Raw genomic sequence first — 14,393 nt, 5'->3', positions numbered from 1 at the left:
TCACGGATCCCTACTTTATGATTAATTCTCCTGAAAAGCCTTCGGCAGAGGCGTTCAATTCCTACATTTCACAAATACTTAATGGTTTAAAAAGCAATCCAACTAGCCCTACCTGGAATCATCTTAAATGCCCCTTTAAAGATCTTCCAGGCTGCAGTTTGAATATGGCACCTGAATTACAAGAGGTTACTGGACAAGTTTATAGTGGTACCCCACACAGGGGTATCTTCCCCCTGCCTAAATGAACTGAGGAGGTCAAACCAGTGCAAACATGCCCCGACTAACAGGAGGGGAAAGCAAGGACAGCAGGCTCCATCTTTTCTCCCAACCCCATGAGACCTCTCGCAGTTTCTTCTCAGTGGGGTGCAGCTCAGCCCTTGGCAGAGCTCAGGACTGTGGCTGAAATGTTCCTTTGCAGCTCTCCCCTGTGCCGCGTTCAAGGGAACAGTCTCCACACAGAGTAAACCTAGGTGTCTTCCTTCTGCATCGAGGCATTTGCTCTTGGTGGGAAGAGAGGACACCTGCTTTGGGTAGGCCAGGAAGGACGAACCTGAAAGGAATCACGCTGGACTAGAAGGAAAGGGTCAGGGAGGAACGTGAGGGGCCACACAACTCGGTCTGACTACCCCCAAACTCCTCATTGTTTCGCTGAGGTCATGGCCATTTCTGTGCAGGCCTCAGAGTGTGTGTGTGTGTCGGTGTAAGGTCGTGCCCTTCGCCTGCGTCACTCCCCATTCTTCTTGGGAACAATCAGGAAGAAACTCCTGGTGTTTCTTGGCTCCTGCACACATTTTTCATGCACAGGGGAGCACCTAGCCCATAGAGAACATTTTTTTGCTGCCGTAATCTTGATGGATAAAGTAGTTAGTGATGGAGGAAGGAATTCAGGACATGGCTGAGAAGTGCCTGAGGGAGGAGAACCTTCAAATGTATTTGCACATGAGAAGTCATGAACATGCCACCAAAAAAGTCAAGAGAAGTATTAACAAGGCAAGGGGAAAGGGCAAGAGAATTTCCTGTCTTTCAGCTCCTCGTGAGTCCTGCCTGCACTTCAGTGTCCTGGTTCACTCCGGTAAACCCGGACAGCCTGAAAGGGCACCGCTGAGAGTGACAGCAGACACCACAGAAGTCATCCACGGGCAGCTAGAGCTATAAAATTACTTTTAGCTGGAAAATGAATAAACACCATGCTTTAACCTCTAGCTGTTGGGCACACATGGGAGCTCATGCTAGTGATACCCAGTTACGAGAGGGCAGAGTGAGCTACAGGCACTGCTGTAACAGGGCTATCTTTCCGCCTGCTCGGTGACCGGTGCAAAATCAGACGTGCCTTTGTTCCATCAGACCCTTTACACCACCAGCCCATAAACTACTGAGAAGGGGTTTGCAACACAACTACCAAAGCCAGCTCTACTGCTGGCACCTGCGTTCACTGAATAGGGGTCCACATATCCAGCGGGGAAAGTTAAGAACTGTTGTTTCAGGCTACATAAGCCGAGCTGTGCATGCTCACGCTGGCATAGGGGCTACGGCGAGCTGTTCAGCTGTCAAAGTGTAAATGGGAAACCAGAACACAGCTGAACCAGAGGCCGCTGCAGTGAGATATGCATCTCCTGTGACTTTCCACAGATTTTATTCTGCCATTAGTGGAACTAGTTAGCTGTCCCCAAACATAGTTCTGGGTCTTCAGCTTTGTTCTGCTTTGATATACTCCATCCTGTTTCTTTTGTTTTACAGGATCAGGTTGGAAGTGACTGACTTCACAGGTTCATTAAGCACAGTGCCTTTTGCCAGGTTCAACTTCCCTTCATCTTCTTGTTCACGCTTATCTTGAAATTCACGGTTCTGCACCTCACCCCCACCCTGAGAATAAGGCTGCAAGAGAAATTAGGAGAAACTCCTACATGAAGGTTTTCACAGCCACCACTCTGTTACAGCCATCAGTTATCAAAGGATTTGCTCCTATGTGTGGACTCAGGTCTGATCTCAAGTCAAACAGAAAAATTAGGCCCCATAGCCTAATCAAATGGGAATTGTGCATTCAATTATTCCCCTTACTGGATAAGAAGAGTAATAGTATAAAGACAGGCTGGGTATTCTTCCAGACCTGCATTATCCATTGCAAGGGAAACCCCCAGCACTCACAGATCAACACCAACACTGCTAATATCAGTAAGGCTGCATTCGTTGAAAGGCGACCTTCGACCAACACATACCTAAGTCCTGTTCATGTGGACAGGGCAGATGCAATGTCCCGTTCAGAAGTCCAGCTGTAGCATCTGCCTTCCCACCCTTGAAAGCAGCTCCTCTCCCTCCCCTGCCCATGGCTACAATGATGATAAATCCCAGCTTGCCAAGCCTCAGTGCTCGCACTGCTAGAGACAGAAGGCAGATTAAGCTGCCAATGTCCACCAAGTGTCTGGCCAGAGCTAAAAAGACTTGTACCCAACAAACCAACAGTTTAGATGCTAAGAGTTTCCAAAAATCACAAACACAGATAAGGCCACTTGGGGGCCCTCCTTGCATTTCTCTTCCTGAATAGCATCCCTCCAATCAACACACATGAACCTGTGATGCTGTAGCCTTGAAAAGAAGGGAAAAGGCACAGAACTACTGGCCAAATACTGCATGTTCTGGCTACATGGCCTGACCTGTGACTCAAGGTCCCCCCTCGCTGTCCCTGCCTGCCACTGACTCATCTCAGCCTGCTTCACCCACCCAGTGGGTGGCTGCTGGGCTGCCTGGCTCGCAAAGCAGGGATGCACCGAAGTGCCCAGGTCCTCCCTGTTACGTAAAGCTGCCACAGCTACCTGCGAGGCTGATCTGTTGCCCCGCAACCTTTAAATTCTGAATTAGTATCTATTAAGACAGCTTCCTGGAACAGTGCTCATATTCAAATCTGCTGCCGGGCTCTGTCAAACAGCCGGCAGAAGTCAATAAAACGCAGTTCATCATGGGATTTGCCATAACCATGGGACACAAACAGACTTAGTCTTACGTATAGAAATGATGTCAAACAAATTAACTTTGCCCGAGTTAGTCAGACGGTTTTGCAAAGCACGGCCCTGTCCTCTCATGTCTCAACCCTGGTTGTGCTATTTGTCAGATGGAGCTATGGAGAGGCATCTTTGCACATCAGTCTTGAACATGGAAGACAGAAGAAGGGTTCTTGCATTCCCTGCCCCCTGCCCCCCACCCCCGCCCCAAAAAAAACCGCAACCAAACAACAATCAAAAAAAAAGCAACAAGCATAACGTATTTCATGGAGTGACAGTGACAAAGCTCTAACACTCCCCTCCCTGGACTGTAACATGGCTCCTTGCCTTGGGAAGCTGCAGGTGATGGCAGATCAATTTGCAAACAGCAACAGCTACTCCAAAGACTGGGCTTCCAGGAGCAATTCAGGTCTGAGGCAGCAGGTATGGGCGCTCAGCTCTGGGCTCACGGACGTACCCTGCCTAGGAAGCTTTCCCACGTTGGCCACCTCAGGCTGGCTCTCCACCAGCCTGTCTCTAATCAGCCAACAGCAATGCCGCCATGCTGCATTTTGGTCAGTCAAGACCAGGAAACACAGCTTGACATTTGAATATCAGGTATTCAAAGTACAGCGAACTGTATTTTTGCTTATTAAAGGACAAAACACTGTTAAAAAGAAACATCACTAGGGGATCTTTACAAGGAAACTTGTTTGCCAACATTCACCAGATAAATTCAACATGAAGTTTTCATTAAAAATTAGTGTGTAAGTGACTCAGTGTTAGATGTGGAACCAAAACCTTGCATTTGGATACCTCCAGCCTTTTTATGAGTTAGAAAACTGAGCCCAGAGCTACAGCTCAATTTCACAGGTGGTCTTATTTCCACAATAGGGCAAAAAAATCCCCAAACCATCAGATGGAAAACTACCCCACAATGGCTATGCAAGACATGCATTGACTCTCAGGTTCAGCTCATCTTGAACTGCTCCAGAGAATGAGCATTTAAAACAGTTTTTACCCTCATTTGTGAAATTTTGTCTCACAGACTCTTTTTACATTTATATTTAAAAGAAGTAAAATTAGAATTTTCATTTGACATAAATAACCTAACAATCGGTTTGGACCAGCTATACGACAGCCTCTATGTTGTGACTGTTGCTTCTACGTGGACTTAATAGCAGGACGTGGACCATAACTAACCTTTAAAAATCAGCTACACTGAAAACTCCATACAGAACTCTTCTGACTGTTATGCTTATTTTTGTGTGTCACTTACTGCTTACATTTTGACTTCCTTTTCTATGCGACCATTTATCAATTTGAAGCCCCAGCAAGACAGACAAAAAGATTTAGACTTTGGTGCTACCAATTTCTATCCTTCCACTAACAAGGTGTCCACCAAATCCAGCAACCGGCAACTTGGCTCTCTCTCCAGGCCTCAGGCCTCTGCTGTTTCTGTTAAATATAAAGGCAAAATGTTGGTCCACAAACAGAAGAAAAGCAGTCACCTAGATCCTGGATGGGTAGGCCAAAGGCCCAGGGTCTATGCCATTGTCTGGCTTCACGCAACTTAGATAAAGCAACTTGCTCTTTTCTGTGCCTTTATTTCCTCTTGTATCATTTTATCTGGCTTCTTAGGAAAGAGGCATTCACCTCCTCTCCCCGCAGTTATCTAACCTCTCATTTAGGGGTCTGCCTGCCCACACAGGCAATGGGCTTACACACCGAGTGAAACTCCACTCTCAACCAAAACCAGCCTGTGCCCCAGCTTCTAACCCCAGCAGCCACGTGATAGCATGCTCTCCCCACCTGCACCGCAACTAGCAAAAGGGGCCTGGCGTAACAGTGCTCCCAGCAATAGCACCATAAACGCCTTCCTCTTCTGCGCAAATCGGTGGTGTCAGCTCTGCTGACGCCTCCTTCAGCTTGCTAAGAGCTTCTTACAGAGCCTGCTCTTGCTCCCACTCAATTCAGCGAGAGTAGGAGCAGCCCAAAGTCTAGTCATAGTACAAGATTTTATTGCTGTCACGATAATTAATGACTACTTACATAGAGCTTTTAATGAGTACCTGCACTTTTCTTTGTTTGTTTGTTAATTGCGTTGTAAAGAAGGAGTCCCAAATGATTTCCTGGATTTAGAGTACAACAGGGACCTCTACAGGCATTTCCCTCTTCAGAGCAAGGCTAACGACATGACATGTACAAGCAGCCATGCATCACTGCAGATGCCATCAGAGCACTGCAACGCAGGGAGGTCACAGAGCGCTGAGCTGTGCAGACAGCACATTCAGTCTCTCAGTCTGCAGGTCAAGTTGCTACCTGGTACCTTCGGGCCACCAACTGAAATGCAAGCAATAGCCAGTGCGTTTTTCCCCACTCCTTGTTCTTCATGATTCTTTTTCTAGAGGCTGGATCTGGCTACCCCACTGCCATGAAGCTGTTCAGTTCCATGCCAGGAGCTACTGAAACGAGCAGGGCTATTGAAGACCCTACCTGTGATGGGCTGGAGCTGACTGAATACAGCCTTCAGATTATTTATCTGCATCATGCAAATTGTCTTATTTCAAACCCTTACATTTTGTCATGATACTTCCCTGAATAGCTCCAAAAGTTAAAACACAAAAAATCCCCCATCATACGCTCATATCATACAAGATACAGAGTTGAAATGAATATTCCAAAAGAAACCCTTGCTGTTTGCCATCAAACTTTCATTTTACCAAAACTGACCCCTCTTTCCCCTCTCTCAATACTGCTAGTCTGTTATTGATCTACCAGAGAACCATTTCTTAAAGGAACTCAAAGGAGCAGAAGAATGATCTATCGGCTACAGCACTATGAGCAGGTTTCATAAGTTTGATGCCTCTCCTTCATGTGACTTAAATCCCTCCCTGCCTTAGTTCTCCACAGCACATCATCCCCAAAACACTGCCTTGCTTCACAGGGATGCTTAAAGACAGCTCCATTAAGGACTGCAAGCTTCAGGGGTCATGGGAGCTATTCTGAACTTAATAATTTAATCATTATTTTGCCAAGTTAGCCTTCTCTTTGTGGGATGCTTTTCCAACTACAGTGTATTTCATGGACCACAAATTAAATAAAACATATAATGGGAATAAAGAATGACAAAGCTATACAATTTTGCTGAGAGGTATATGATTTTGGAGGGATTGATTTTTTTTGGTTTTGTTTGGTTTTTTGGGTTTTATTTTGCATAAAGTTCAGAGTCACTAGCAAGTAACCAGTTTCACAGCTAGTTCTTTGGACACAACCCAGTACTTACACTCAGACCATATGCTAGTTAGCCTTGTGGTAGCCACGTGAGCACAAATCAGTTTTTCACTTTTAATACGGACTAGAAGAAGCTGGATTGTCATAGTAAGTGGGAAGGACCAGAAAACCTGCTGTGTTATTATGCAGAACATACTCTTGATTACTGAGAATAAGAGAAAACCTTCTCTGAGGGAAAACTCTCCTACCTACCAGCCTGCCACCAGACCTCTAAGACCTTCTTCAGGAGCCTCTGGCACTGTCTGCAGTCACTGGGTGGCTATTGGACTAGATGGGCCAGTGGCCTGGCTGTTCCTGTGCCCTTGCAGCTCAGACTGCTGAATCAGCCGTATGCGATCACAGGCACCGCTGTTAATCAACAGTGTACGCTATCAGGCAGACAGGACAGGGACACTGCGTACTCCGAACGTTAACCATCAATACACTTCCTTCCAGGATTAAAAGCAGTATTTTGAAAGGAGAGTCATCTTTTCCACAGTCTAGCATCTCGCCATTTTAAATAGACCTTGCTGGGATCAGGTAAATTGCAGGCCACCCACACACTTCAGTAGAAAATGGGTGTTGAATTCAGGGGAGGGATTCAAGTCGCAGCCAAGCATTAGCAACAAAGCACACCTGCATGGTGGCTGCAGATGCCAGTGAAGCAGGTAGAGGGCTGGGTGGCTTAAGGGCAACTAGGCTTGAGAGATGCACTGCAGGAAAAGCCAGTGTGGTTCCACCAGCCAGGATCATACACAGGGCAAGCGCTCTGTCCTTCGAAGGCAGGTCCCAGTCTTTAATGTCTCCCTCTTGGCCCTGCTGAGCTGGTGCCCCAACAAAGCTGGTGCAGGACTGCCTAAAAGCCACACAAACACAGGGTCTCCTCTTGAAATGACAGTTTTTGGCACGTGCAGCTAAAAGGAAGCAGAAGTTTATGACTGTTAATTATGCCATTACAGAAGGAGTCTGAGCCTGATAAATGAGCCAGGAAAGATGATCCTGATCCTCTGACAGGCCAGTTCTGCAGGAAATTCAGCACGGTAAGCAGCAACACCCCATACTAGCCCAGTAGCATCTGTCACTTATCAAGGCAGGGCTCCGCACGGCTGACTCCACGAAGCAATCTGAGGCAACGCAGACTTCCTCAGCCGGGTCACTGCATCAAACAGCAGAGTGATTCATTCATGCAGTGATGCCTCAAACACAGCTTGGGCCTGATGAAATCCCTTAAAACTGCAATGACAACACTCTTCTCCCACACAGGCTACAGCCTGTAAACACTGCAGACTGATGGAGAAAGCTGTCATCTGTGTTGGTGCCACCAGCCTTGGATGTCTAAGAAGCTGGTAGCCTGCTCCGAGGTTGTGCTTCACCACAAAGGGCGTACAGCACCCAGGTGGTGAGGAACCCATTTCTGGAAACCTTGATACCACTCGGAAAAAGAAAACTAAAATAAAGCAAAGACCTCCTTTTCCTTCCTTCTTCCCACCTTCAGTCTTTCCATTTTATTCTCATTCTGCCCTTAGACAAAGTCTCATTTTGCATGGCACAGACTCAACTGGTGTTTCACTCTTGAGCTTTTCTTCCACCAGCAGGAACATCTCAGCAAACTTTCACTGGCAGTCCTTCCAAAGCTGCCTTGGACCAGAAAGCAAACTAGAAAAAAAAAACCCAATGTACTATTTAGTCTCCTGCTAAATTGTGGCCTTGAAATAAACCTTCCTTTCCAGTTATGTTTAACCAAACATTAAAAAAAGGAAGTCAGTGTCTGTTTCTATAGGTAGAGTGTCTCACTGCAATGAGTAAATACTTTGGAAGAAGCACTTGCATAACCTGCAAGGCACCTGCTTGGCCACTGGTATGTAAAGGGCATCAAAGCAGTCAGTCAGAGGACCTGCAAATAGTTATAACCAAACAAAATCCATCTCTCCCCACCAGCTTTCTTTGGACAGGTGAAAGTCCAGTTGTTCAAACTCCTGCCCTTAGCACTCCTTTAACAACTGCACGTACACCCTGAGCAAGTTGTGTTACTGCGCGTGCCTGCTCCAAGGCACAGCCTCTGCGATGCAGAAGGGTTGGTCCTCTAGAAGTGAATGCAACACTCGCAATGTGCATGCAGGAAGAGACAACTCACTGCTGAGGAGGAGATTCACTCACATGACAAAAGCTTTGAGGCTTTTCATCCTTTGGCCTATCTAGCTCTAAAATTTTCTTCGAGATCGATGATAAAGACCTGTGCTTTCCTGGTGACATGCATGTTTCTAATAGGTATTTCCGTTCAGTCTGTCCAGTGTGTGTGAGGGATGAAGGGTGTTTTTGTGTATCTGTGCGGATGCACAGACTGTAATTCACATCTAATTGCACTCTCACTACATACATGCGACTCAGAAAACGTTAGGGCAACTACTGAAAGCTGACTTGAAAATCGTAAAGAGCAGACGTTGTCTCTCAGTGGATACTAAGAAAAGGTCAGAAGAATGGAAAGGAGCAAACAATACAGAGATCTGAAGATTTAACTTCATATGAAGAAAACAAAAAGGCTGAGAGTTGGAAAATCAGCTCAGTGCCTCTTACAAAATGGTCATGTCAATGTGTAGAGGAAAGGACTGGTATCTGTCTGTCTCCATCCAGGTCCTCACCAACAATCCTTTCTGTGTATGCACATGTCGCTTGCTCCAGTCTGTTGCACAGGTACTCCAACCAAACAGTGTGTGATGTGTTGGTTTATTTATTGGTATCAAATGGAGCGCCAAGATGACTCAGCTACTGACCAGGATCCCCCTGTGTGAGAAGCCCACTGAACTTCAGACCACTCGAGTGCCAAATGTACATTTACCCTTTCAAAACCCAGTCTTTCATACACATTTCAACATTATCATTGTAGTCTCACAAATACACAGGGTTTTTTCCAGCAAGTGACATGCATCCTATTGTGAAAATTAATTCATATAACAAAGAAATTGAGCTTTCCAGCAGGGCACCTAAATTTAGGAGCCTGTATCATGCCATAAAAATCACGAAGTACCTAACTGCCTTTTTCTTGTAGGTGACTAAGCATAGCAGATGCGTCTACAATGTGCAACAGCTGAAATGAAAATCTCTTAGAGCCATCTCCAGTCTCATCAGCACTGGCAAACACTCCAACTGTCAGTGAGAAGTCACAGTTTGTGCCACCGTCTTCAAAACCAATTTTCTTCCCTTTTCCTTGAACAAAATCTTTTTACCTTTGCTATTCTTCATAGACAAGATGAAGAAAAACAAGCATCTGCTATGTAACCTGTTTGTCCATGGTGGAACAAAATCCCTACGGTCATTTCCTTCTTATTTGCGTGGTCACATTGTGCACATAATGCGAGAACGGAATAGAGAGTCTGTTTCTTGGGAAATTTATCCTGAAGTTTCATAACAAAATTCCAGTTTCTCTAGCAACTGAAGTCTTGTGCTGAAATCATGGTGCAGCAAGGTAATGTTCTGCCCGAAGTTCCATCAATCCGATGAGCTGCTATATGATGTTAGGGAAGAGTAGAGCTCGTTTGTCATGAGCACACTCAATAATCCATTTTGAGAAAGATGTCATATTCCTTTGCTTATGAAAATAGTAAGAACTTGCCATGCCCAGAGGTGTCATGATCTAATTTTCCAGGAATTGCTTACTCTCTATTCGTAAGTTTAAGTAAGCTTTTGAGAACCATCCATTTTCCTCAGTCCAAAGCATTTCATGATTTTGTCCTTTATGGCAACAGAAGCCTATACTTTGCTTAGCACGCTGAAGGTAACTGCTCTGTTGGAAGAGGGCTGTTTATCCACACATAGGCAGCAGACACTGAAATCAGAACCCAAACAGTTTCTTGTCAGGACATGACATTCAGAATACAACTCCATTGTGAAACATGTTGTGCTTTTCCTCCAGAGGAGGAAAAAAAGAAAGAAAAAAAAAAAAAAGAGACAGAAGAGACCAGAGCAGAACACTGTACTAGGGCTTGAAATGACTGAAAACAGCTAAAACCAACCAGTCCTCCCTCAGCAAATGCCAACCACAGGAGAGCGTTGAGAGGGCTGCAAGTATCCTTAGCTGTTCGGACCTGCTCATCTAGCAACCTTGACTAAAAAGAGGAAGTCCTTCTTCCAAAGTGAATGGAGCCCGTCAGTTCTGCAGGAGTTCCTTTTATGTACTTGCTCTGTCGTTCCCTTTATTTCTTCTCATCAGCGAGGCTGAGGTACCTGCCAGATGGCGCAGGGTGGCCTTCCCAGCAGAACTTCCACTCGTTTACAGGCAAATTGGTAAGTGTCCCAATGCCAGATCTTCACAACGCCGTCTCGCCCATGCAGACTTTGTAGGGTGATTTCAATTTCCTGCACCTAAAACGGACATCATGTGAATTTAATCAGACAAATCTAAAACCATGGCAGTCAGAACAGAACCTAAATCTAATCGCCCAACTCATTTAGGCAGCCCCAATAAAACCCATGTTTCAGACAATTGCACTATTTGACCCGACTGGCAGATCAGAAAACAGAGCTATAGAGTGTCAGCTCCTTTAATATCACACCGCAGATCACTAGCAGGCAAGAACACATTCCCAGTGCCCTCAAAACTCTGCACACTGTTACTTCCTGCTCACCGTAATTCAGATTAATGTAATCAGAAGGTTACATATCTCCCATACCTCTTTCTTACGTAGCAGTAGATGATAGCGAGTATCCCACTTGTCAGTATTCCTACACCAATTCCCACAGCAATATAGCGTTCGTAAGAATTATGTGCATATGAATTTAGTGTTAAATGTTCACACCTCTCTCCATTATAACCTGCAAGGCACCTACAAAATAAATATACACCGTGCGAAAATTATTCAGAACTTCTTATGCTTTGTATTTCACAAACACATGTTAGTTTTCATCAGTTTTAAACAATTTAGAACAAGTCTAAACGAGGATGGGCTGAATCTGGTGCTCAGTCAGAACCTCTTCACTCCACCAAGACTACCAGTTGCCCCAGTCTATCTAGTTTAAAGCTAGCTCAAGTACTGCAGTCACAGCAGCAAACATAGTCTAAACATACCCTCATCGTGGAGGGTGTGGATGAAGAACACTGTGCTCTGCTGATCCTTAGCTGCTATAATGTCTCCAAAGGCCAAAGCTGCCCAGTATGGACCCTATAAAATTTTAAGGACACCACAGTCCTGATTGGTGTGTAAGCAGTTGTGGTATAAGGGAGTTGCAGCTGACATCTTGGAAGGTCCTACCCCTTCATTGTGCCCACTGTGAAAATCTACTTACCCCTCTACTACTTACTCTAGCACCAGTTGTGATTTGAGATGCCATCATGACAGTGACCTACAAAGCTGTGAGTTTTCCCTCTCCCTTCCTTAGCATTACACTAGCACAGCACTACTGCCTCGTTAACAGTCCTGAGCCACCGTAGCACTCAAGCCTGTGCCAAACTTTAAGCCTGCAAATACTTGACTGGCACTTGAAAGCCGCGCTCCGCTGAAATTAGTCACATTACATAAGTAACATGGAGCAGACAAAGAAACAATGCTACTGTTGTTATTTTCTAAGAAGGATACTTATAAGCAGTATTCTTTACTTGCATATGGGTTTCCTCAATTCGCTGTGGAAAGCACAGAGCCCATTGATACAATAGCTGTGGTGTTCTTCAAGACAGGTCTGCATAAGCTTCAAGAGCTTTGGCTGCTCTGTGTAGTCTACTGTGAAAGGGGAAAAAGTCACGTTATATCTAGGAAAAAAAATTAATTTTAATATATTTTCACAAGTTGAACAGACATTGCCTGCAGAAGACACTTAATACATAGATTTACTGTGATATGTCTCGTGAGCAAATTCAAACACCGCTAAGCAGAACAAGCTTCTAAGACATTCCAGCATAGCTTTAGAGAAAGAATAAACTGTAAATAAATGACTTGCTCTTGAGAAGTGGGTATAAAAATGATTATGGAAGATTCACCCAGGGTAACACCAGCGCTATCCAAGCTGCGATCCATCAGAAAAACCACCCCAGCAATATCAGGGGTTTAGGACATAATGAGAGCATTGAATTATTCTCAGTATGCTCCCCAGTCTGGATTCGAATTATTAATTCCTGGTTTTTTTTCCCCATCACAAGACAAACTATTCCATTTCTAACACTCGGGCTTGCCAGCTCTACAGCTATGAGTGAGTGATGAATGGTGGGATTGCTCCCTCCAATCATTCTCCATGGTCTAATGTAAGCAGAGTGTCCATTATGCTTGTAAGTACCCAAGATTGCCCGGATGGTCTTCCTGTGCAAAAGCATGGTCCACAACAACTAAGTTTCTGAACTTGACTAAATTATTTACATCCAGGTCAGTAAGCATGCTTCTGCTTTGAAAGCACAAAAAATGACTACCATATTCCCAACCATGGCGGCTCAAATGGGAATGAAGGAAAAGTCAAAACTGTTCTTGGGGATCTTATATCACCGTTACATCCCAACAGAAGAGCACCTGAGCCCAGGAGCAAGGCACCCTGCTGTGCAGAAGGAGTGCAGAGGCTGGCATGAATCTGTAACACGGGGTGCAGCAAGTGAAGAGAAAGCTCAAAAGTTTCACCACTGAAGCAAGTATCTGTTTGAACTGGTCTCTCTACCCAGTTACCGGAATCCCTGGTGGGGTGTCCAACCAATATCTTACTATTGCAGGGGACTGTTTTAGTGATGGCTGACGGTGATTTCCTAACCAAGCGTATGTCAACACCAGCTTTTCGTTGTGACCACAAGAAAAATAACATCATGCAGGAAGGTGACAAGGTCTGCTTGGAGTGACTAAATGCTGGTACAGCAAGCAGAAACCTTCCTTTCTGACTAAGTGCTGAATCAAGGTCTGGAGATATTACACTGATGGAACCATTATCACAGACGTAAGCCTCTAGCCGTCCTGCGGGCAACTCGAGATCCCACGACACATTTTTCAGGAGTAACACCACCAACCCCCTAAATTCCCAATCAAATTCCAGATTCAGTCATTTAATGACAGGAATCCCCCCTGTGCACTCAACTAAGCGATTTTTTTCTTTGTCCTTCATGCAGCTTCGTCACAGAAATGATGGTAACAAGTGATAGGACGAGAGGAAATGGCCTCCAGTTGCGCCAGAGGAGGTTTAGACTGGATATTAGGAAATTTTTCTTCACTGAAAGGGTTATCGAGCATTGGAACAGGCTGCCCAGGGAAGTGGTTGAGTCGCCATCCCTGGAGGTATTTAAAGGACGTTTGGATGAGGTGCTTAGGGACATGGTGTAGTGGTGGGCTTGGTAGTGTTAGGTTTACGGTTGGACTCGATGATCTTAAAGGTCTTTTCCAACCTTACGATTCTGTGATTCTGTGAAATGACAAGCGATGGTAAACAGCTGCTCTACTCTATGCCTGCACGTTGGAGCAATTCACAACTTCAGTTGAGAATCATGTGGTTTGGACACCTAAGGGGCATGATGCTATCACTGTTACTCAAACAACAGTACTTAGAAAATACGGCTCTCTAAAACCTGACAGAGTAATCAGCCTTCCAGCTTATCAAGAGACTTAGAGAGAACAAGTAACAATTCAAGTCTGCTTAAAAAAGAACATGTTGGTTTACTACACCATCTCAGGAAAAGCTACCGAGATGGAAAAAACATGTCTTGCTTTAAAATGAACTTCTTTGGGCTGAGAAAAGGGCATCTTTACCACTCTTGTAAGGGTAAATCACAAGTTTCTCTTCACACTGAGAAGATGGCAGATCTAAAGCTAGAAACACAGCGCTAGGAACTATAAACCAAATCCACAGTTTCGGCCTAGCCATCAAGTGACCATACATACTCACCCAAGGATACGCTGAGACTGAGGCCCTACCTCCATTGCACACTACGATGCAGCAGGGGAGTACCTGAAGCGGCTCACAGGCCAGATCTGTGTGCATCACCACCAAGCAGCGAGCTCTACGCTACCACAGCTACGCTGCCCCATATACTGAAAGCAGAATAATATCTCTGCTATAGAAAGCCCTGTGTAGGGCATACACACCCACAGCCTTGAACCACATGCTCTGCAAGGACAGAAGTTGGTGCTGGCTACACACGGGCTCCAGTATCAAGCTCTGGCTCTTTCCTGGCTGGCTCTGGGAACACTG

General features: G+C 45.2%; 1 protein-coding gene across 5 annotated transcripts in view; it reads right to left on the bottom strand.

Moving 5' to 3' along the window:
• Nucleotides 1-14,393, bottom strand: part of LOC142409607 (bifunctional methylenetetrahydrofolate dehydrogenase/cyclohydrolase 2, mitochondrial-like) — an 86,067-nt gene that overhangs the window by 26,022 nt on the left and 45,652 nt on the right. Inside the window, exons 8-11 of one of the 5 annotated variants that reach the window (XR_012775705.1) lie at nt 11,839-11,959; nt 10,916-11,068; nt 9,274-10,607; nt 6,885-7,904 (exon numbers count right to left, since the gene is read on the bottom strand). The exons of 2 other annotated variants lie outside the window; for them this stretch is intronic. Coding sequence is in view for 1 of the 3 variants with exons in the window: in XM_075501354.1 (XP_075357469.1) it covers nt 10,553-10,607; nt 10,916-11,068; nt 11,839-11,959 (329 nt within the window). In the remaining 2 variants the exon portion in view is untranslated. 2 more of the 5 variants (XR_012775706.1, XM_075501354.1) reach the window with 2 other exon arrangements.

The sequence above is a fragment of the Mycteria americana genome, chromosome 4 (genome assembly GCF_035582795.1).
Source record: "Mycteria americana isolate JAX WOST 10 ecotype Jacksonville Zoo and Gardens chromosome 4, USCA_MyAme_1.0, whole genome shotgun sequence".
NCBI lineage: Eukaryota > Metazoa > Chordata > Aves > Ciconiiformes > Ciconiidae > Mycteria > Mycteria americana.
The sequence above is the reverse complement of the archived record's forward strand: the minus strand, read 5'-3'. Positions and strand labels throughout refer to the sequence as shown.